This window comes from Elephas maximus, chromosome 27 (assembly GCF_024166365.1).
Source record: "Elephas maximus indicus isolate mEleMax1 chromosome 27, mEleMax1 primary haplotype, whole genome shotgun sequence".
Lineage (NCBI taxonomy): Eukaryota > Metazoa > Chordata > Mammalia > Proboscidea > Elephantidae > Elephas > Elephas maximus.
In genome coordinates this window covers 6,364,937-6,389,463 of record NC_064845.1, presented here as the reverse complement: position 1 = coordinate 6,389,463, position 24,527 = coordinate 6,364,937, and the positions used below count along the sequence as shown (strand labels likewise).

Genomic DNA, 24,527 nt, shown 5'->3' with positions numbered 1-24,527 from the left:
AGAGGGCAGGGATTTTGTTCACAGGCCGTGAAGATTGATGAATCCCAAGATCAGTAGGCAAGATGGCAGGTAAGCTGCTAGCTCAAGTCCCAAGAACTGGAGGTCAAACAGGAGCGAACTGCAGGATCCAGTGCAAGCAAAAAGCTGCTGCAGCTATGTGAATCAAGAGAAGCCTCTATCCTGACCCACGTGCTTGGAACCTCCCAGCCTCCACAACCGTGTGAGCCGTATCCTTGATATAAATCTCTCTCTCTATATATGTATATGGATTTGTATGCTTTACTGTTTTTGCTTCTCTAGAGAACCCAGCCCAAGACATTTGGTACCAAGAGTGGTTCTAGAGAAACAAAATTATAAGGATAAATTTTCTAAATTGATTCTCAAGTCTAGTTTTAAAGATGCTGACGACTCTTTCCAGTAGTAGAGAGGGCACTGCTAATCCATGGCATGAGGTGACAATACAAATATGCAAAATATCATCACCAATAGATAAGGTATTGGTGAAAGGTGAGGCTCTGTGTGATTACATGTGTGATACCTTTCTACAATTTTACCATAATGAGAAGTATAAGGAAGCTGGTTGGTTGGTCCTACTTTCTCTAGACAAACTGGTGAAAGAAAGAGATGCACTCAGGGGTTCAGAGGCAGAGGTCAAGTGCTGCATAAATGACCTCAAAGCTTCCACCTATGTTTAGAAAGAAAGCCTTACTTCCTGTAGTAATAGAGCCGATATTGCCGAAAACCAAACCCAGAGTCTGTAAGAGAGGTTGAATTACAATGCCAACTCAATTGCCAACCTCGAGAGGTATCTGAAGTTAAAATGAGGGCATTGATTGGGAAGACATGGGGTGCTGAAACCTGGGATGGGGACATATGGGCAGATAATCAGGAAGCTGGAGGCACTGAGCCCCTAAATTCCATTGAATCACTCCTGCAAACAGAACCATTCCTCTTACTCCCATCTGAAGAGATTACTCCATGTTTCTCTGCTAAACCACTCTGCTCAGTAAAATCATTAGCCCCTCCACCCCCATCTAATGAGGTTAACCTAGGTACATCTAAAGAGCCCTTGTTTGAGTCATTTCCTGGGGCATTGACTGAGCTAGGTAAGCTGCTAGCTTAAGTCCCAAGAACTGGAGGTCAGACAAACAGGAGCCAGCTGCAGGACCCAGTGTGAGCAAAAAGCCCCTGCAGCTACGTGAATCAAGAGGAGCCTCTGTCTTGACCCATGGACCTGGGACATTCCAGCCTCTACAACTGTGTGGGCCCATATCCTTGATATAAATCTATCTCTCTCAAAACACTTCCCCACTACCAATTTTGGCTTCTCGACCTGTAACTAGACTTAAGTCCCAACGAACCTGAAAAGGTGAAGTACAGATATGACCCAGGAGGAGGTAATGCTACACTCCAAAAGAACTGCTCGACTTTTCTAATATGTACAAACAGAAACCTGGGAAATAAATGTGTGGCAATAGGCTATTAAGGATGTAGGTCAATGGTGCAAGGAACATAAAGATAGATCAGTCTGAGTGTATTGATATGAGCTCACTAACCACAGATTCTTCATTCAGTGTTTCAGCTTGAGAAGTTACAAAAGGATCTAATAGTTTATTTCGTTGGGTTGCTGAAGCATGGATTATGCAGTGGACTACCCTAAATCAAGTTGAAGTACCAGACCTGCCTTAGTATACTGTAGAAGAAGATATCCAAAGGCTTAGGGAAATTGGGCTGCTGGAGTGGATTTATCAGGTTAAACCCACAGACCCACACTTGGAGTACCCAGAGGACACAGCTTTTACCACAACTGTGAGGAACTAATTTGTGAAGGGAGCCCCAGCATCCTTAAAGATTGCTGTGATTGCTATTTTATATGTTAGATTTTACAGTGGAAACTGCCCTAACTGAATTAAGACACCTAACTTTGTGGGGCTGATTGGACCCCTTAGTAGTAGGGTCCAAGTGACTGCACTCAATCAACAAAGAAAAGGTGGGCCTCTTTGGATTTTGGAGGCAACATATTCCTCATTTAGGTGTGCTACTCTGACCTGTTTATCAAGTGACTCGAAAAACTGCTAGTTTTGAGTGGGGGCCAGAACAAGAGAAGGCTCTGCAACAGGTTTAGGCTGCCGGGGCAAGTCACTCTCCCACTTGGGCCGTATGATCCAGCTGATCCAATGGGACTTGAAATGTCCATTGCAGATACAGGTGCTGTTCGAAGTCTTTGGCAGGCCCCTGTTGGTGGCTCACAGCACAGACCCTTAGGATTTTGGAGCAAAGCCCTGCCATCCTCTGCAGATAACTACTCTCCTTTTGAGAAATAGCTTTTGGCTTATTACTGGGCCTTAGTAAAGACTGAATGCTTAACCATGGGACATAAAGTCACCATGCAGCCTGAGCTGCCCATCATGAAGTGAGTGTTGTCTGACCCACAGAGCCATAAAGTTGGACATGCACAGCTGCACTCCATCATTAAATGGAAGTGGTATATACAAAACCGGACCTGAGCAGGACCTGAAGGCACAAGTAAGTTGCACGAGGAAGTGGCCCAAATGCTTATGGTCTCCCCTCCTGTCACATTACCTTCCATCTCCCAGCCTGCACCTATGGCCTCATGGGGAGTTCTTATGATCAGTTGACTGAGGAAGAGAAAACTTGTGCCTGGTTTACAGATGGTTTCTCACGATATGCAGGCACAACATGAAGGTGGACAGCGGCAGCACTACAGCCCCTTTCTGGGACCTCCCTGAAGGACCTTGATGAAGGGAAATCCTCCCAATGGGCAGAACTTTAAGCAGGGCACCTGGTTGTTCCTTTGCTTTGAAGGAGAAATGGCCAGATGTGTGATTGTATTCTGATTCATGGACTGTGGCCAATGGTTTGGCTGAATGGTCAGGGATGTGGAAGAAACATGATTGGAAAATTGGAGACGAGGAGGTATGGGGAAGAGGTATGTGGATAGACCTTCTCAATGGGCCAAAGAAATGAAGATATTTGTGTCTCATGTGAATGCTCACCAAAGGGGACTTCATACCACCAATAAGTAGTGCCAGATCAGAGTGTGTCCTTTGGACTCTGAGTCCTTGTGCTGAGAAGCTCTTAGTCCAGGGGAAGATCGATGACAAGGACCTGCCGCTGGAGCCATTAGAGAGAGAGAAAGCCTTCCCCTGGAGCTGGCGCCCTGAATTTGGAGTTCTAGCCTCCTGAATGTGAGAAAATAAATTTCTGTTTGTTAAAGCCATCCTCTTGTGGTATTTCTGTTACAGCAGCACTAGATAACTAAGACAACTCCCAAAGTAGAAACAATCCAAATGTCCATCAACTGATGAGTGAGTAAACAAAATGTGGTATAACCACACAATGAAATCTTATTCATCAATAAAAAGGAATGAAGTACGGTAGATGCTACAACATGGATGGACCTTGAAAACATACTGGGTGAAAGAAGCCAGACACAAAAGATCACATATTGTGTGATTCCATTCAAGTTCAATGTGCAGAATAGGCAAATCCATTGAGACAGAAAAGATTAGTGGTTGCCCAGAGCTAGGGAGAGAAGAATGGAGTGTGACTGCTAATGGGTGTGTGGTTTCTTTTGGGGTTGATGAAAATGTTCTAAAATTAGATACTGGTGATGGTTGCACAGCTCTGTGAATATACTAAAAACCACTGAAGTGAACACTTTAAAATGGTGAGTTTATGGTATGTAAATGTAAAAATTAAATACAATTGTGATATGATCTCTTGCTAAACACTTAAAGTGCTACCAATCCTAAATATTTATACATCTTCACCCATTTTATGAGGATTATGGCTATTACCAATATTCAGTCATTCATTTGACATGTAATCATTGAGCTTGTTTCTAGAACTTAGGAGGCACCATGGTAGGTTCTGAGCGATCAGTGGTATGTGGGACAGAAGTGCTACCTACCCTTATGAAGCCCCAGAGCTCTTTCACTCCTATGCATGTGCCCTCTATCAGATCACTTGATTTAAATCCCTTATTAGTTCTACTAGTTTTGACTTGATTCTCTGGTGTTTGCAAAGTAGACTTCTTTACATTAAACCTCTTATTTCAACGTCATATCTATCTACTGGTTTTCTTATGTATAACTCAGTTTTTCTTAGAGACCACATGGTGTAGGGAAAAGTTTTGGCTATCATCTCCCAGTTCCTAGCTGTCTGATCTGTAGCTAATCATTTACCTCTCTGGGTGTAAAATGGTGGTAGGTGTAGCATCAAAACCTGTCTAACTTCCGGGGGTATAATGGAAATCAGGGTCAGCCCAGTGATGATCCCCACGAGGTGGAGGTCAGACATACCTCTACTCTCCAACCTTTTTAGTGATTTCTGGCACCAGCCTTCCCTCCCATGGCACTCTCAACTTCTCATCTGGGTTTGATAATCCATTGCAGTGGCCACACAGAAATCACAGACCATACTTACAGTTAAATGGTTTATTAAGGAACAGGGTACAACTCAGGGTCGGGGTCAACAGGCTACAACTTAGGATCAGGAAGCACGTAGGCAAAGCCTCCGTCGGTGCTGGACAGCTCTCTCAGCTCCTCTCGGCCAGCAGTGCAGGCCTCCTCCCAGCCCCCTTACGAGGGGCTCCCTTCTGCCCTGTCATCTTTTGCCACCTACTCTGCCACAGGGCCCCTTTCAGGCCAGTTGCCACAGGCTCTGCCACTGGGCCTATTTTGAGCCTCTCACTGTCTTCAGCGTTACAGCTCTTGACCTGTGTTACAGTTCTTTTAGGAGATTCCTTGTCTCCTCTCTCTCTGTGTTTCTTCTCTCTTTCTTCCTTCTGCTTCTCTTCCTCCTTCTTTCTGTCTCCCAAAAACCTTTGTGGAGTTGGCTGCTTATATACACAACTCCTTTTCAATTTCAAGGCATAGCCCCTCCCAGCAGGGCTACAAACTGACCAATCCTCTCTTGGTAGCCAACAGGTATCTCCTTTGCATGATAGGCTATAACTCACCTCATTTGCATAGTCCATTGACTAATCCCTGTAAGGTGCATACCAATCCCAGGGCAGGCTGCAGCCCAGGACCAGACAAATAGTATCAAACCACAAGTTGTTTATGGTTTACCCAGGAAATGTCAATCAACCTGGACAAAAGTAACAAACCCTCTGGGATAGAAAACTAGGGCAAAGGTAACTCCTCAGGGCTTAGGAAAAAAATCTCTCAAGTTGTTTTTCCAAAGAACCAAGGCAAAAGGCCACATAAAGGAACTCATTTCACCACACTGTATCAGTTTTTTTCATATGTAAAAACAAGATAGTGATTTTCTTCTTGTAGAATTGCTGTGAAGATTAAATGAGACAGAAAATGGTGGGACAAGAAACTTAAAAAATCAGTCTATCGATAAACTGGCAAAAATTGACAGAATCAATTTCAGAACTCTGGATCTGATCTTTCATGCTCAAGTATCGCGGTAGCCATGGGGACAGCAGCCCATGTTCTTGGCGTGTCTTGTTGTTGCCAAGGGGCCAACATGGACATGGTTCTCAAAAAATTGTGGTTATGTGTTTCGACCTGTATAGTGGTTCCCCGAAGGACTGGAGCAGAGGCTCAGTGTTATTTCACCCCTCCCCCGTCCTTGGGCTAGAGTAGCTGACTAGGTGGTGCCTTTTGAAAGCATTTAAAAACATACACTAGCCATAGGCACATGTGGCAAGGGATGGAGCAGCAAACAGACTGAAAATCCTGGGAAGAAGGTGGCTGAGGAGAAAGATCTTTTGAATAAGTTCTTTGAAGGGCTCCCACATGTACTGGGGAATCTGGAGTGCGGCATACGTGTCTGTGGCTGGAAAAGACCTACAGGGACCCTAGACGTATGCCTCTGCCTGATCTTTGGACTCTACATATCAGGAGGTGGTGGCTAAGGCAGAGTTGGAAGCAGTCCCGCTTATCACTGAAGGAGTACCCCAGCTCAGAACCAATCTGCAGACCAGGAGAGTGTTTTTATTTTTATTGATTTATTTATTTTGCTTCAGGCATTTAACGAAATCTCTGTCCAGCCACTGGCTGACCATTGAGATAATAGAACAAAGACCTCAGTGGATTGACACACAAGGAATACAGTCTTTGCAAAAATAGTTGGGAAAAGTTCATAAACAATTCGACTAATGTACCTGTCAGCAGTGAACAACAGCAAGTCCTGATGGGTGGGGAGAATCTGATTTCCAGAGTTACTACATTATAATATTCAAAATACCAGTTTCTAACAAAAAATTAGAAGACATACAAAGGATGGCCCATTCACAGGAAAAATAAAAAAAAGGCAGAAATTGTCCTTGAGAAAGCCCACATATTGGACTTATAGGCAGAGACTTTAAATCAGCTGTCTTAAATATGTTCACAGAGCTTAAGGAAATCATGGACAAAGAACTACAGTATACAATGAAAACTATGTATGAACAAAATGCTGACATCATCAAAGAGGTCAAAATTATAAAAGGGAACCAAATCTAAATTCAGCATACCTGAGCAGGCAGAAGAATCAGTGAAATTGAACATAGGACAATTAAAATAATCCAGTCTAAGGAGCAAAGACAGTTCTTCTTGGATGAAAGCAGAGAGCACCAGAAAGATGTTTACCTGTGTTTTATTGACTATACAAAGGCATTCAACTCTGTGGATCATAACAAATTACGAATAACATTGCACAGAATGGGAATTCCAGAACACTTAATTGTGCTCATGCAGAACCTGTATATAGACCAAGAGGCAGTCATTCTGGAAGAAAAAGGAACACTGCGCTGTTTAAAATTAGGAAGGGTGGGGTGTGCATCAGGGTTGTATCCTTTCACCGTACTTAATCTGTATGCTGAGCAAATAATCCGAGAAGCTGGACTGTATGAAGAAAAATGTGTCTTAGTTATCTAGTGCTGCTATAATACAAATAGCACAAGTAGATGGCTTCAACAAACAGAAATTTATTCTCTCACAGTCTAGTATGCTAGAAGTCCAAATTCAGGGCATCAGTTCCAGGGAAAGACTTTCTCTCTGCGCTGAAGGAGGGTCCTTGTCATCAATCTTCCCTGGTTGAGGAGCTTCTCAGTGCAGGGATCCTGTGTCCAAAGTATGTGCTATTCTCCTCGCCCTTGTTTCTTGGTGGTATGAGGTCCCCGTGTCTCTCTACTTGCTTCCGTCTTTTATATCGCAAAAGAGATTGACTTAAGACACAACCTAATGTTGTAGATTGAGTCCTACCTCATTACCATAACTGCCACTAATCTCGCCTCATTAACATCATAGAGGTGGGATTTACAACACATAGGAAAATCACATCAGATGACAAAATGGTGGACAGTTACACAATACTGGGAATCATGGACTAACCAAGTTGATACACATTTTTTTGGGAGGAGGGACACAATTCAGTCTGTAACAACGTAGTGTCAGGATTGGTGGAAGTCTCATTAACAGCCTGCAATATGCAGGTGACATAACCCTACTTGCTGAAAACAAAGAGGATTTGAAGCATTTACTGATGAAGATCAAAGACTACAGCCTTCAGTGTGGATTACAACTCAACATAAAGAAAACAAAAATCCTCACAACTGGACCAATAAGCAAACATTGTGATAGACTGAGAAAATATTGATGTTTTGAAGGATTTCATTTTACATGGATCCACAATCAATGCCCATGGAAGCAGCAGTCAAGAAATCAAATGGCGTATTGCATTGAGCAAATCTGCAAAAGACTTCTTTAAAGTGTTCGAAAGTGAAGATGTCACTTTGGGGACTAAGGTGTGCCTGACCCAAGCCATGGTATTTTCAGTTGCCTCATATGCTTGCTAAAACTGGACAATGAATAAGGAAGACAGAAAAAAATTGATGCCTTTGAATTATGGTGTTGGTGAAGAATATTGAAATATACCATGGACTGCCAGAAGAATGAATAAGTCTGCCTTGGAAGAAGTACAACCAGGATGCTGTTTAGGAGCAAGGATAGTGAGACTTCGTCTCACATACTTTGGATGTGATATCAGGAAGGACTAGTCGCTGGAGAAGGACATCATGCTTATAGAGGGTCAGTGAAAAAGAGGAAGACCTTCAACAAGATGGACTGACACAGTGGCTGCAACAGTGGACTCAAACATAGCAACGATTGTGAGGCTTGTGCGGGACCAGGCAGTGCTTCTTTCTGTTGTACATAGGGTTGCTGTGAGTCGGAACTAACTCAGTGGTGCTTAACGACAACAACAAGGAGCAAAAACAAAGAGTGAAGAAAAGTGAACAGAGCCTAAGGGACCTCTGGGATACTGTTAAGCCAAAGAAGGAGAAAAGGACAGAAAGAATATTTGAAGAAATAATGGCTGAAAACTTTCCAAATTTGACAAAAGACTCATGTCTATCGTGTCATGTACACATCCAAGAAGCTCAGCAAACTCCAGGCAAGCCAGATAAACTTAAAGAGATTCATATTGAGGCACACTATATTCAAATTATTGAAAGACAAATACAGAGAGTCTCAAAAGTGGCAAGAGAGAATGCAACTCATCACGTACAGGGGATCCTCAATAAGATTAACAGGCAATTTCTTATCAGAAACCATGAAGACCAAAAAGTAGTGAGAGGACTTGTTTGAAAAACTGAAAGGGTGAAAAACAAACCCTGTCAGCAGATTTCTATATCTGACAAAACTATCCTTCAGGAAAGGAGAAATTAAGATAACTGAGGGAGTTCATCACCAGTAGACCAGCTCTGAAGGAAGTCTTTCAGGCTGAAATGAGGGAACACTAGAAAATAACCCAGAGCCATATGGAGAAATAAAGAGCTACGCTAAAGGTAACTAGATAGGCAAATATAAAAGCCAGATCATTGCATTTTTGATTTGTAACTCCTGTTTTTCTTTCTTACATGATTTTAAAGACAAATGCATATGACAATAATTGTAAATGTATGTTAATGAACACACAATATATAAAGATGTAATTTGTGACAGTGGCAACATAAAGGGGGGGAATGGAACTGTATAGAAGCAGTTTTATATGCTGTTGAAGTTAAGTTCATGTCAGTTCAAAGAAGATTGTTATAAAATTTAAATGTTAATTTAGTCTCCGTGGTAAGCAATAGAAGAACAATTAAAAATATATAGAAAAGAAAATAACAATGGCACACTTGAAAAAAATCAAATACAAAAATTGGCAGTATTGGAGGCATTGAGGAACAAAAAGGCATAAGTAATACAGAAAACAAATAGCAAGATGGCTGAAGTAAGTCCTTCCTTATCATTAATCACTATAAATGTAAAAGGATTAAACTGACCCATTAAAAGACAGAGACTGGCAGAATGGATAAAAACTCATGATCCAAATACAGGCTGTCTACAAGAGGTTCAGTTTAGATCCAAAGAAACAAATAAGTAAAGCAATAGAAAAAAACACTCCATGCAAATATTAACCAAAGAGAACTGAGTGACTATTCTAGTATCAGACAAAGTAGACTTTTAAGTGAGAAATTGTTTCAGGAGACAAAGAAGGCCATTAAGTGTTGGTAAAAGGGTCGGTTTATCAAGAAGACATAACAGTTGTTAACATCTGTACCCAAACAACAGATCCCTAAAATATGTGATGCAAACATTGACAGAACTGAAGGGAGAAATGAGCGGTTTTACAACAATAGTGGGAGATTTCAGTACCCCACTTTGAATAATGAATAGAACATCTAGACAGAAAATCAATAGGGAGATAGAGAACTGAACAACAGTATAAACCAGCTAGACCTAATAGACATTTATAGAACACTCCACCCAGCAGTAGAAAGCACATTTTCGTTTAGTGCACAAGTTAAGCCCCGCAAAAGTCTCAAATTTAAGAAGATTAACGTTATTCAAGATATCTCCTCTGACCACAGCAGACTAAAGCTTGAAGCAGTAACAGAAGGAAAACTGGAAAACTTACAAATATGTGGGAAATAAACAACACACAGTTAACCAATGGATCAAAACAGAAATCTCAAAGATAATTAGAAAATACAGATAAATGAAAAGGAAAATATAACATATCAAAACTTATGTGATGTAGTGAAAGCAATACTCAGAAATTCGCAGCTGTAAATGCCTACATTAAAAAAAAGATAGATCTCAAATCAGTAAGCTAGGTGTTCACGTCAAGGAGCTAGATTAAATAAGATAATTTAGATAAATAATCTGATACAGTGTTTACAGAAGCTGTAAGGTCCCTGTGAGTTGGAATTGACTGCAACGGGTTTGGTTTCTCAGTTTATGAGAGCTTGGAATACAGTAGGCACTTGATAAGTGTTAATCTTGCCACACCCTAGTGGCGCAGTTGCTAAGGTGATGGACTGCTAACCAAAAGGTCGGCGGTTGGAAACCACCGGCGGCTCCAAGGGAGAAAGATGTGGCAGTCTGCTTCCATAGAGGTTTACAGCCTTGGAAACCTGGGATGTTGCTATGAGTTGGAACTGACTTGATGGCGGTTTTTTTGGTTTAGTCTCACATACCACTATGACTCATCGCTGACACTACTTTGAAAATGAATGTAGGGAACTATTTATAACAGTGTTTCTACTTTTGCAGCCGGCAGAATTAGTTTGGTGGGTTGTGGTTATATGTTCTTGTATATTTCTTACTGAGATATTACCCACATACCAGTAATTTCACCCTTTTAAAATGCACATTTCAGTAGGTCTTAGTGTATTCGCAAAATTGTGCAATCATCACAACTGTGTAATACAAGAACATTTTCGTTAATCCAAAAAGAAACCTCATACCAGTTAACAGTCACTCCCCAACCCTTAGCAACCAAGAATCTATTTTCTTTTTCCATGGATTTGCCTTTTCTGGACGCTTAATGTCAATGGAATGTCTGGTTTCTTTGACTTAGCATAATGTTTTCACAGTTTGTTCATGTTGTGTATGTGTTTTATATCCATCAATTTTGGAGTATAGTGGCTTCATGAAATTAGTATAATTATATCTGTGGGGCAGTGATTGGGCTGTTCTATTTGATACAAAAAAATTTAGCAATGTTTTTGTTTTTTAGTGTAGGTTAAAAAAACATTTTAACAACTTTTCTTTTTTTCCTTCCAGGTTTTCTCAAACAGTGATGAAGGCCTCATTAACAAAAAGTTACCCAAAGAACTTCTCTTAAGGTAAGTGTAGGTATGTTTTAGGTAGAGTTAAATTTGATCAGTCAAGTTCCATGAGTATCTTCTTTCTCACTGTGAGTCCATAGCAGAGAAAAACAGACAGAAGTAGCCTAACTGACTTTTTGTTTTTGTTTTATAGAATGCTGTTCAGCTTGTTGTTAAATTTTACTTGGTCTAATCCAGAATGTACTAAAGTATGTACATAGCATTGGTCTGGATTCTTTTTGTAATGTGGTAAGTATTGTGATAACCGTCAGTAGGTGCCATTGTCTGCTATCAGTAGATAACTGTAATGTAGCCAGCAATATGAAGAGAAGTTATCGCTAGGGTTGTGAGCTCCTAAAGTCACAGACTTTTAGGTGTTTTCTGATAAATGGGTTTTAAAATGAGTGCAGAAAATAAGAACAGCCCTTATATATTCTCATTAAGCACTTAAAATGCTGTCAATCCGAAATGTTGATTTGTTTTTACTCATTTCATGAGAATTATGTCCTGACAACAAGTATTATAAAACAGGCTTTTTGGTTTCTGTTTATTTCTAGCATCGCTGTATATGCAGTAAACGTTATTTTGCTTGTCATTTTACCAAGTAAAACTCTGATCCAACATTGGGTGACCCTGAGGTACTGCCCTTTTCTTTAGTACTCTAGAATCATCAAAGAAATCTTATTTTGGTTTTGGGTACTGTTACATTTTAACTCTTTACAAAAATTAATACACATATACATGGTGATCTTCGAATGGCATTTCCCAGACTCAGTTGCTCATTTTGCCGATATCCACAAAACAGAACAAGAAACAGATTCCACGACAACTAAGTGTGGGAAACACTGGGTTAAACAAACCAGTTTTCTGACTTTAGGACTTCTCAGAGCCATCGTAGGCTAACGTGCATGGTGATGCTCTAAGATGGGCAGTCGTGGCATTTCAAACTTCCTGACCATGGAGGCCTTTTCCTGTCGCAGGGGCAACTTGGGGGAAATGCTGACCGAGAGTAAGAGATTGACCAGATGACTCTATTCCCTTACCTAGCTAAGTCTCATTTTAACACTTGGGGAATGAGTAAGAGTTTTGTTTCATAATTGGGAGTAATTCTTTTTATCTGTCCCTGAATCTACCACAGAGTCACTCTGTAAATGCCGCCGATTAAAAATGAAAACCAAACCTTGCTGTTAAGTCGATTCTGACTCATAGTGACCCTGAAGAGCAGGGTAGAACTGACCCATAGGATTTCCAAGGAGCAGCTGGTGGATTCGAACTGCCTAGCTTTTGGTTAGCAGCTGAGCCCTTAACTGCTGCACCACCAGGGCTCTGGTGTGAGGACTCAGCTTGGTGATGGTGGTCACATTTCAGGGGTGTCAGTGGGTTTTTTCCTTAGCCTCCTGTATTATTTGACACTGTTGTCGTGAGCTCATTCTACTCAGTATAAAAAAAAAAAATTGACAGGATCGTACGAAAAATGTCACAACTATGTTTTATCCAATAAAACCAGTATTTGTTTGGATGCATAGAATATTCTTGGACATTTTAGATCGTCTTAAAGAAAGCTGTGAAAAGGAAGGCAGGTTTGTATATCATATAAACCCATGAGGTCTTGATCAAACACAGCAAACTGTCAAAACCAATATTGCTGGATTATGGTAGGCACCTGCAATCGCAGGGAACGCCGCCCACAACAGACCTCACTGTGGATGGTGTCCATAGAATTGTGCAGGGTCCGCCCCTCGCCAGAACATTGTTCTAGCACAGACGTCTAGCTCTAATATGAGTAGGACATCCTTACTCTGGGGAACCATAGCCAGCTTCAGGCTGGCCCATGTTAGTCACTCAACCCTGGGATGTCATTAACTCCAACGTTTGCATGATTACTGTTGCTCTCTTTGACTCAGGATATTAATTTAATATTTTTTCACTTCCAGTAGAGTAGCTTTTACACTCTATTCAGCCATAGTGCGGTTTGTACCTGTTGGGAAAAAAAGGAGCGGGAGGTGAGGATAGGCCATATAAAAGACTAGTAAAGAATTAAGGAATTATATCACTTTTTGTGATAGTGTGATTTCTAAACTGAAATCTTAGAAATAATTTTAGTTCTGTTAAAGACCTATGATGAACACAGCAATTAAGGATCCTGGAGGCTGTCATCACTAGTTATAGCTTTTGAATCACACCACAAGGCTCATACATAGATCATTTTTCACAAAGGATTTGCCATTTGGGAGCAAATGTTCATAACATGTCTCTTCATAGATTCACGTCCCCACTTCTGATCTTATTTTGGAGCCTGTAAGAGGAATTTGAAGTACTGCTACTACAGGTCGCTGACTCAGGGATCTCAGAATTAACTCTAGCCAACCATGGTATTTTTGGTTTTTTGTTTATTTAGTTTTTGGTGGACTTCAATCATTTCTGCCATTTTATTCTGAGAGTTTCTCTTCCCAGTAATAGCACCTCTCCCATTCCCTAGCTCTAGCCTTTCTAAGCGAGACTTTGAAGAAGAGTTTGAACCAGGCTACCAAAGCAGCTATCTTCATCTTCTGTTAATTTCACAACTGTGAGAGCAACAAAGTCCCCACCCTCGTGGAACTTACGTCTTGATTATTTTCAGCTCAGTTAAATGATGTCTTCTACTTTTGGTCTTCCGTAGGCTCACCTTTTTACTTCGTATTGTAGACTTCTTTGTGACAGTGCAGACTCTTGTCTGTTTTCTTGAATTCCTTTTCACCTTTGGTCTGACTTCATCAATAGAGTGAATTCTTTGACTTTTATAATAACCGTATTTGCTTTCAGCCAAGGTCATTTTCTCTTCCGCCGTCTTTGACTGCCATCTGTTACCACCTCTTAAATTCTCACTGGTTTCCACTCCCAGGCACACCAGGTGAGGCTGCAGCTTCTACCTGGGAACCTTTGACCTGATGGCTGTGCTTCTTTTCATCTCTTTCTATTGCTTTGAACCCGCTCAGAAAACTCTGTTAATGTCCCTTTCGTCTAATCGTCTTATTGGTGATTTTAGGAATACACAGTGCTGTTAACCCACAGATTCCTTCCACCTCCTGTCCTTACTTTGTTACTAAACAACTTTTTACAGTTTTGCTATTTCTACCCAGCCTTCACTCATAAATTAATGGTTAGTCACGTTCTTCCTCTCTGCCCTTTGCTCGCACACAGCTCAACAAACAGCTTGTGGTTTTATGCTTTCTGGGGATTCAGTTATATAATGCTTACGACAATGGGAATATTTAATTTGTGGTAACGTGTAGTGAGTCAGTTTGCCTTTGCGTATGCTTGTGCTCATCATTATTGTCTGTGTTACTTCTGAAGCCAAACTTTCTGGGGTGCCATTTCAGTTCTGCCCGTATGTTAGTTGTGCGGCCTTAGCTAAGTGAATTGTTTCTCTGAGCCTTAACTTCATCATCTGTCAAGTGGTAATTTCTTACTCTGTGGGGTTGTTGCTACCAGTATGGAGTACTTGGTGCTTAATAAATGTTAACCCTTAGGGCTATTAACTAATATCAATTCTGGATGCCTGAATACTTAATAAATGATATTTGTTGCTGCAGTCAGTTTTAATGCAACAACTCATAAAGCAAGCTGTCCTGGTATGAATCTTAATGTCTGCTATTGCTAAAAGTATCTCAGTGAAGACCTGATTATTAAGTAAGTCTACGTAGAAGAAGTAAGTCTACGTAGAAGAAGTAAGTCTACGTAGAAGAAGTAAGTCTACGTAGAAGAAGTAAGTCTACGTAGAAGAAGTAAGTCTACGTAGAAGAAGAATCTGAATCAAGATGGACTAGTTCCATTTCAGTGGAAACGTGTACTACGATTTATATTAAACTAACAACTACTAGGGCTGAAGCAGATTCGTGGTGGTGGTGTGACAACTGATAATAGTTTTGGTATTATAAAAATGACAGTATCTTGGAAAGAACCATTGCTTTTTTGAGAAAAGAAGTCTATGTGAGTTGGCTCTTGGCCTAAAACTCAGATTATGAATTTTAATACTAGTTCGTTTGACCTAAGTTTTGATTTCTTTTATGGTTGCGTTCATGTTACTGATGAAATGAAGATGCACAGGAGATGACTGATACCTGCAGTAGATAGTTCACGACATTCTGAGAAGACAAAGCCCTTGTTAGTAAGAAATAATAGTGAAAGAAATCTCTTAAGGCAGATTAAAAAAAAAAAAAAAAACCCTAAGCCATCATTTATGTAATTTATGTGATGTCTTTCCTTTTTAACCTTAACATGTATACGTTGCAAAACTAAGTACTCGTGGTGTGTGTTGGCGGATGAAGGAAGGTTTACTTGCCTCAAATGAGGGGGCTGCATCTAATAATTTGGGGCAATATGAAATGAACTACACAATTACATACAATTTAGCACTTTTAGTAGTTGAATCTGATAGGGAAAATTATAAAATGAGTAGTGTTTAAATTTTCAGGTATTCCTTTTTCAAAATGTGTAAGCCAATCCCATGAGTGAAATTGTGGGTTTTGTTGGAATCATTAAGCTACAGCCCAGTGCTTGCCTGTAAGCGCAGAACCTTGGGGAGCAGTGTAGTAAGGGGCTCCTCCTGTTGTGGGTGTACCATTGAGAGGGCGTTCTTGCCTGCTGACCGGTTTCAGCACTCCAGGTACCTTTGCAAAGGCTGGTGGCTCTACCTCCTGCTGTCTGTGACGCTTGCTGCTTTGTCTGTATTCCAAGGCAGCCTCACAGGTAAGATATTCTTTTGGGGATACACACTACAACTTCAAGTTTTCTAATATCTGGGTAGATTATTTTGTTGTTGTTAAAGGGTTTGTTTGTTTTTCTTGTTATGTTTTTACGTTGCCTGAGGCAAAGTAAGATGCAGAAGCTTAAAAGGCCTTTTTATGACGTCTCTACCTTATTTTACACTATTTTAGGGTTGGCATTTAAGTCCAAATCATGACAGAAGCAAATTTTCCTTAGTCCAAGTTGGAGTAATCCTTGTACATTAAAACCTTTATAGCGCCTTTGGATTTTTTTTTTATCTACATTGAAATGGCTTGAAACATCAATGAAACTCTGCAGATAAGGAAGGATAGAACTAGATACATTCTGCCCTAATGTCTGATTCCTGGCAAGTTATTTTAGAGACCTGTTGATTTAAAAACATTGGATATAGTAGTTACAACAGAAAAGATTGGTTAATTTGTCTCTCTGAAAATACGGCAAAAAATGCCATACCAGAGAGAAATAGCACAGTCATGAGTGAAATAATTAGAATTCATGTTATAAACAATGGCCGGTTTCTTCAGTGTACAGAGAAAAATGCCCTTAAAATTGTTTGATTCCTTTTTAAAATAATTTTTATTTTGGCGAAAAACAAGGCTACAGGAATTGATGGAATTTCAATTGAGATATTTCAACAAACATATGCAGCGCTAGAAGTACTCACTTGTCTATGCCAAGGAATTTGGAAGACAGCTACCTGGCCGACCATCTGGAGGAGATCTATGTTTATGCCTACTCCCAAGAAAGGTGATCTAGCTGAATGTGGGAATTATCGAACAAAATCGTTAATATCACACACAAGCAAAATTTTGCTGATGATCATTCAAAAGAAACTCAGGCCAGATTCAATAGAGGATGTGGAGCCAGGGAGATCATTGCTAATGTCAGATGGATCCTGGCTGAAAGCAGAGAATACCAGAAGGATGTTTACCTATGTTTTATTAACTATGCAAAGGCATTCGACTGTGTGGATCGTAACCAATTATGCATAATAACATTGCGAAGAATGGGAATTCCAGGACACTTAATTGTGCTCATGAGGAACCTCTATATAGATCAAGAGGCAATTGTTCAGACAGAACAAGGGGATACTGAGTGGTTTAAAGTCAAGAAAGGTGTACATCAGGGTATCTTTTCACCGTACCCATTCAATCCGTATGCTGACCAAATAATCCGAGCAGCTGGACTATATGAAGAAGAATGAGGCATCAGGATTGGAAGAAGACTCATTAACAACCTGTGTTATGCAGATGGTGCACAATCTTGCTTGCTGAAAGTGAAGAGGACTTGAAGCACTTACTAATGAAGATCAGAAATCACAGCCATCAGTGTGGATTATACCTCAATATAAAGAAAACAAAAATCCTCACAACTGGACCAAGAAGCCACATCATGATAAATGGAGAAAAGATCGAAGTTGTCAAGGATTTCATTTTACTTGGATCCACAATCAACAGCCATGGAAGCAAGAGTCAAGAAATCAAAAGACGCGTTGCATTGGACAAATCTGCTTCAAAGGACCTGTTTAAAGTGTTGGAAAGCAAAAATGTCACCTTTAAGACTAAGGTGCACCTAACCCAAGCCATGGTATTTTCAATCACATCATATGCATGTGAAAGCTGGACAGTGAATAAAGAAGACTGAAGAAGAATTGATACCTTTGAATTGCGGTGTTGGCAAAGAATATTGAATATACTGTGGACTGCCAAAAGAACACACAAATCTGTCTTGGAAGAGGTACAACCAGGATGCTCCTTAGAAGCAAGGTTGGTGAGACTGCGTCTTACATACTTTGGACACGTTGTCAGGAGCAATCAGTCCCTTGAGAAGGACATCGTGCTTGGTAAAGTACAGGGTCAGTGGAAAAGAGGAAGACCCTCAATGAGATGGATTGACACAGTGGCTGCAACAGTGGGGTCAGGCATAACAACGATTGTAAGGATGGCGCAGGACCAGGCCATGTTCCATTCTGTGGTACACAGGGTCTCTATGAGGTGGACCCGACTCGACGGTGCCTATGAACAACAACAAGAAACAGTGTTTGCGTTTGCTTGTTTATTAGGTGTAAAAACATATATTTTTTGAGACACATAAAAATTGTGTTACTAAGAGTGATCCATGCTGGTCTATTTGGCTCATTCATTTTTACTGCTGAATGGTATTCCATTAGGTGAATACACCAAAATTTACTTCTTAATTTCCCTGTTGATGAGTACTTGGATCCTTCCCAGCGTTTTGTTAATGAAAATAGTGCTGCCGTTCTTGTAGCTGTCTCCTGGTATACGTGTCCAAGAGTTTCTCCAGGAGTGGCATTGCCAGGAGTCATAGGCTATACAAATACTTAACTTTACAGTATTGTTTTTCCAAAGCGGCCTTACCAATTTGTATTCATACCAGCAATGGGTAAGAGAGTCAGTTGAGTCATTTCCTTTCCAACACTTAGTATTTTCATGTTGTAATTTTTACCACTGAAGTGTAGAATGGCATCGCATTGTGCTCTCTATTTGCATTTCCCTGAATTCTAGTGACGTCGAGCATCCGTTCGTGTTTATCAGCCACATGTATTTCTTTTCTGTGAAATCATGTTTGCTTTTTGCCTATTGAGTTATTTGTAGGAGTTTTTTTTTTTTTTTTAGTTTATATTCTCAGTAGTATTTGTGCTGAGATTAAGGTTTATCTTACAAGTAATTTCTCCCAGCTCATAACTTGTTTTCTTATATTTTTAAGGTGTCTTTTCATGAAGAAACACCCTTCATGAAGTCAGATTTATTAGCTGTTTCTTTTATGGCTGGTGCTTTTTGTGCTTCGTTAGGAATTTCTTCACCCTGAAGACCGAGAGATATTCACATGCGTGTTCTTCTGAAAGGTCAAAATTTTTGTTTTTGACGTTTCAGTTTGTAATTACTCTGGTGTAGGTCTTTATTTTCTTTTCCAAATGCGCTATCAATTTTTTTTTTAGCGTCATGTGTTAAACAGTTCCTTCTTTCCTCCCAAGGAATGCCATATCACCTTTGTCATATACCAAACCAAAAAAACCAAACCCAGTGCCGTTGGGTCAATTCTGACGCAAAGCGACCCTATAGGTACAGAGTAGAGCTGCCCTATAGAGTTTCCAAGGAGTGCCTGGCAGATTTGAACTGCCAACCCTTTGGTTCGCAGTCGTAGCACTTCACCACTATGCCACCAGGGTTTCTCTGTCATATATGTGTGCATTTATTTCTAGAGTCTTTATTCTGTTCCATTTTTCTGTGCGTGAATACCACGTACTTGGTAAGGCATCTGTATTTTTGAGTGATAAGGGCCTGTATGTTTATTTCTTATATTTTCTTTATCTGTTTTGAAATCAAAGTTTTACAAGCCTCATAGAATTGAGTTTGGGAGTGTTCACTTTTTTCCTGGTCTCTGGAAGAGCCTTTGTCTTCATATTAACTATTCCTTGAAAGCCTAATATAACTATAAAATTATCTGAACCTGAAATTTTCTTTGTAGAAAAATTTAATTACTTTGCCTAATAGGATTTTTCAAACTTTCTATTTCTTCTTGAGTCACTTTTGCTAGTTTTATTTTTCTAGAAATTTATCCATTTCATCTGAATTTTAAAATTGTCTTGAAAGATTTTTTTGTTATCTTTTTAAAGTCTGCAGCGTTTATTGTAATGTACTTTCATTTGTAATACAATTTTGTTCAAGTGTTTACTCTTTCCTTTCTTGATCAGTGTTATTAGAACTTTACCTACTTTGTTCCTCTTTTCAAAGAACCAGCCTTTGGCTTTATTCTTTTCTAATTTTTTTCCCCCCTTTTAACAATGTTTGTTCATATCTTTTTAAATGCCATTTTTCTTTCTTGAGTTTATTCTGTTATTTTTGCTACCTTCATAAGTTGGACATTGAGCTTATTTTCAGCCTTCTTGGCAATAAACTCAAAGTTCCACTTTTGTTGCGTTCTACAGATATTTAAATTTGTTTTTCTTATCTTTCAATTTCAAGTATTTATCAATTTCCATTATTTCTTCTGTGATCTTGATTTTTGTGCTTGTCACTGTATTTCATTTCTTTATAGATTTGTCACCCAAATGTGTATCCTTAGACATTGTAGTTCATTTTTACCCACTTTAGATATTTTTTAATTGTATCTTGGATGAGGGTTTACAGAGCAAATAAGTTTCTCATTAAACAATTAATACACATATTGTTTTGTGACATTGGTTGCTACGCCTGTGACATGTCGACATTCTCCCCTTCTCCCATTATCAGCTTCCCTGTCCCTTTCTACCTTCTAGTCCTTGCCCCTGGGCTGGTATACCCATTTAGTCCTGTTTTGTTTTATGGGCCCATTTAATCTTTGGCTGAAGGGTGAACCTCAGCAGTAACTTCAATACTGAATTAAAAGGGAGTCCAAGGGCTATACCCTCAGAGTTTCCCCAGTCTCTGTCAGACCAGTAAGCCTGCTTTTTATTATTTTTTTTTCATGAGTTAGAATTTTGTTCTACATTTTTCTCCAGCTTTGTCCAGGATACTCTATTGTGATCCTTATCAGGGCAGTTGGTGGTGGTAGCCAGGTGCTATCTAGTTTGTGCTGGACTCAGTCTGGTGGAGTCTGTGGTAGTTGTGGTCCATTAGTCCTTTGGACTAATCTTTCCCTTGTGTCTTTGGTTTTCTTCATTCTCTTTTGCTCCAGATGGGGTGAGACCAGTGGAGTATCTTAGATGTCCACTCTCAAGCTTTTAAGACCCAGATGCTGCTCACCAAGGTAGAATGTAGAGTATTTTTTTTTAATAGACTATGTTATGCCAATTGAGCTAGAAATTCCCCAAGACCATGGTCCCCAGCCTCCAGCCCAGTAATTCGGTCCTTTAAGGAATTTGAATGTGTCTGTGGAGCTTCCATGACCTCGCCTTGGTCAAGTTATGCTGGTTTTCCCAGTATTGTGTACTGTTTTACCCTTCATCATAGTTACCACTTATCTATTGTCCACTAAGTGTTTCTCCCTCCTCACTCCTCCCCTCCCTTGTAACCATCAAAGATTGTTTCTTTTTGTGTGTAAACCTTTTCATGAGTTTTTATGATAGTGGTGTCATATAATATTTGTCCTTCTGTGATTGATTCATTGCACTCAGTGTAATGCCCTCCACATTTATCTGTGTTATGAAACGTTTCGAAGATTCATCATTGTTTATTGTTGCATAGCATTCCATTGGGTGTATGTACCATAGTTTATCCATTCTTCTAATGATGGGCACTTAGGTTGTTTCCATCGTTTTGCTGTTGTGAATAATGCTGCAATGAACGTGGGTGTGCATATGTCTATTTGTGTGACAGCTCTTATTTCTCTAGGATGTATTTCTAGGAGTGGGATTGCTGGATTGTGTGGTATTTCTATTTCTAGCTTTTTAAGGAAGCACCATATCATTTTCCAAAATGGTTGTGCCATTTCGTATTCCCACCAGCAGTGCTTAAGAATTCCAATCTCCCTGCAGCCTCTCCAGCATTTGTTATTTTCTGTTTTTTTGACTTGTGTCAGTAATGTCATGGTGAGAATGGTATTTCATTGTGTTTTTTATTTGAATTTCCTCATGTATCTGTTAGCCATCTGAGTGTCTTCTTTGGTGAAGTGTCCTTTGCCCATTCATGTCCTCCTTTGTCCATTTTTAAACTGGATTATTTTTCTTTTTTGTTGTAGAGGTGTTGGATTTTCCTGTAGATTTTTGAGATTAGACCTTTGTTGAGTTTGTCATAGTCAAAATTTTTCCCGTCTATAGGTTCTCTTTTAACTCTTTTGGTGAAGTCTTTTGATGAGTATACGTGTTTAATTTTTAGAAGATCCCAGTTATCTAGCTTATCTTCTGATGTTTGTGTCTTGTTAGTTATGATTTGGATCCTATTTATGCCGGGTATTAGGGCCTCTAGCATTGACCTTCTTTTTTCTTCTGTGACCTTTATAGTTTTTGGTTTTAAATTTAGGTCTTTGATCCACTTTGAATTAGTTTTTGTGTGTGCTGTGAGGTATGGGTCCTGTTTCTTTTTTTTGCAGATGTACATCCAGTTTTTGCAGCACCATTTGTTAAAAAAAAAACAAAAACTGCTTTTCCCCATCTGATGGACTCTGGGCCTTTGTCGAAGGACGGATTTATATCTGGGTTCTCAGTTCTGTTCCATTGGTTGCTGTGTCTGTTGTTGTATCGGTACCATGCTATTTTGACTGCCGTAGCTGATTAGTAGATTCTGAGGTCAGGTAGTGCAAGTCCTTCTACTTTATTCTTCCTCTTCCATAGTGCTTTATTTATCCGGGGCCCCTTCCCTTTCCTTATAAAGTTAATGATTAGTTTTTCCATATCTTTAAAGAATGGTGTTGGTATTTGGATCAGTATTGTGTAGTATTTGTAGATTGCTTTGGGTAGAATTGACATTTTCGTAATGTTGAGTCTACCTATCCATGAGCATGGTATGTTTTTCCATTTATGTAGGTCTGTTTTGGTTTCTTGCAGTAGTGTTTTATAGTTTTCTTTGTATAGGTCTTTTACACCCCTGGTTAGATTTATTGTTAAGTATTTTATTTTTTTAGGAGCCATTATAAAATGGTATTGCTTTCCTGATTTTCTTTTTGTAGATCTCTTTATTGGTGTATAGAGGAATCCAGCTGATTTTTGTATGTTGAACTTGTGTCCTGCTACTCTGCTGAATCTTTGTTAGTTCTAGTAGTTTTCTCATGGAGTCTTTTGGGTTTTCTATGTATGGTATTATATCATCTACAAATAGGGACAGTTTTACTTCTTCCTTACCAGTTTGGATGCTCTTTATTTCTGTTTCTTCCCTTATTGCTTTAGCTAGGACTTCCAGCACAGTGTTAAATGGGAATGGTGATAAAGGGCAACTTTGTCTTGTTCCTGTTTTCAAGGGTAATGTTTTCAGCCTCTTTCCCTTAAGGATGATGTTTGCTGTTGATTTTGTTTTTTATTATGTTGAAGAATTTCCCTTCTATACCAATTTTATTGAGAATTTTCATCAGGAATGGATGTTGAACTTTGTCAATGCCTTTTCTCTTTTGAATGAGATAACCATGTGATTCTTTTACCTGTGTGGTGGATTACGTTGATTGACTTTCTAATGTTGAACCATCCTTGCATACCTGGTATGAATCCCACTTGGTTGTGGCATATTATTTTTTTGATACATTGCTGAATTTTGTTGGGTAGTATTGTGAATTTTTGCATCTGTATTCATGACATTGGTCTGTAATTTTCTTTTTCTTTCTTTCTTTCTTTCTTTTTTTTGTGGTGTCTTTGCCTGGTTTTGGAATTAGGGTTTTGCTGGCTTCATAGAATGAATTTGGAAGTATCCATTCTTCTTCTGTGTTCTGAAATAGTTTGAGTAGTACTGATGTAAGCTCTTCTCTGAATGTTTGTAGAATTCTCCAGTGGAGCCAAATGAGGCAGGGCTTTTTTGTTGTTGTTGTTGTTATTGGGAGTTTTCGTTTTGTTTTTTTATTATTAGCTTTTCAATCTCTTCTTATAGGTCTGTTCAGATTTTCAGCTTCAGTTTGTGTTAGTTTGGGTAGGTAGTGTATTCCTAGAAATTTGTCCATTTCCTCTAGGTTTTCATATTTGTAGCTAATGTTTTGATTTTGTCCTTTTTTTGATGTGTGCATCTATGGCTATAAATCGACCTATGACCGCCACCTTTGGCATGTCCAAAGGTTTTAGTATGATGTTTTCATTCTTATTTGATCGTGTGCATTTTTTGATTCCACCTTTGATTTCTTCTATTACTCAGTGGTTTTTAAGCACGGTGTTAATCAGTTTCCACGTATTTGATTTTTTTCCTTCCTCTTCCTGTTATTCTACTTTTATGGTATTATGATCAGAGAAAATACTTTGTATTATATCAATGTTTTGGATTCTGTTGAGGGTTGCTTTGTGGCCTAAGATGAGGTCTTTTCTGGAAAACGTTCCATGTGTGTTGGAAAAGAATGTGTACTTTGCTGTTGCGTGGAGTGTTCTATATGTGTCTGTGAGGTCAAGTTAGTTGATTGTATCTTTTGATCGTCTGTATCTTTTTGTTGAGTTTCTTTCTAGATGTTCTGTCCTTTACCCAGAGTAGTGTGTTGAAGTCTCCCATTATTAGTGTGGAACTGTCAATTCCTCTTTTCAGCACTGTTAGTTTGTTTAATGTATTTTGGAGCCCTGTCATTGGGTGCATAGATATTTATTATGGTTACTTCTTCATGATGGATTGTCCCTTTACTCATTATGTAATGCCCTTCTTTGTCTTTTATGGTGAATTTTGTTTTAAAGTCTATTCTATCTGAGGCTATTGTTGCTAGTCCTGCTATTTTTTGGTTGCTGTTTGCTTGATACATATTTTACCTCCTTTGATTTTTAATATGTATATATGTCTTTGTTTCTAAAATGTGTCCCTTGTAGACAGCATATTGATGGGTTCTGTTTTTTTAATCCATTCTTTCACTCTCTGTGCATTTAAGCCGTTTAGGTTCACTGTTATTATTGATAGGTATGAGGTTACTGCTGTCATTTTGTAGTGCTTTTTTTTGTGGGGATGTTGATGTTTTCTTTGTTCTTGTTCCTCCCCTGTTGGTGTGTTCCTTTTGATTGTGGATTTTGTTTGTTTGTTTTGTTTTTGTAGACTTC

At 39.3% G+C, this 24,527-nt stretch overlaps 1 protein-coding gene across 6 annotated transcripts in view; it reads left to right on the top strand.

Moving 5' to 3' along the window:
• The window catches only part of FBXL2 (F-box and leucine rich repeat protein 2), a 110,676-nt gene that overhangs the window by 16,677 nt on the left and 69,472 nt on the right, over nt 1–24,527 (top strand). For 3 of the 6 annotated variants that reach the window (XM_049871174.1, XM_049871171.1, XM_049871172.1), the window contains exon 2: nt 11,073–11,365. Coding sequence is in view for 2 of the 6 variants with exons in the window: in XM_049871170.1 (XP_049727127.1) it covers nt 11,073–11,134 (62 nt within the window). In the remaining 4 variants the exon portion in view is untranslated. The remainder of the gene's footprint in view (nt 1–11,072; nt 11,366–24,527) is intronic. The other 3 variants (XM_049871170.1, XM_049871169.1, XM_049871173.1) reach the window with 2 other exon arrangements.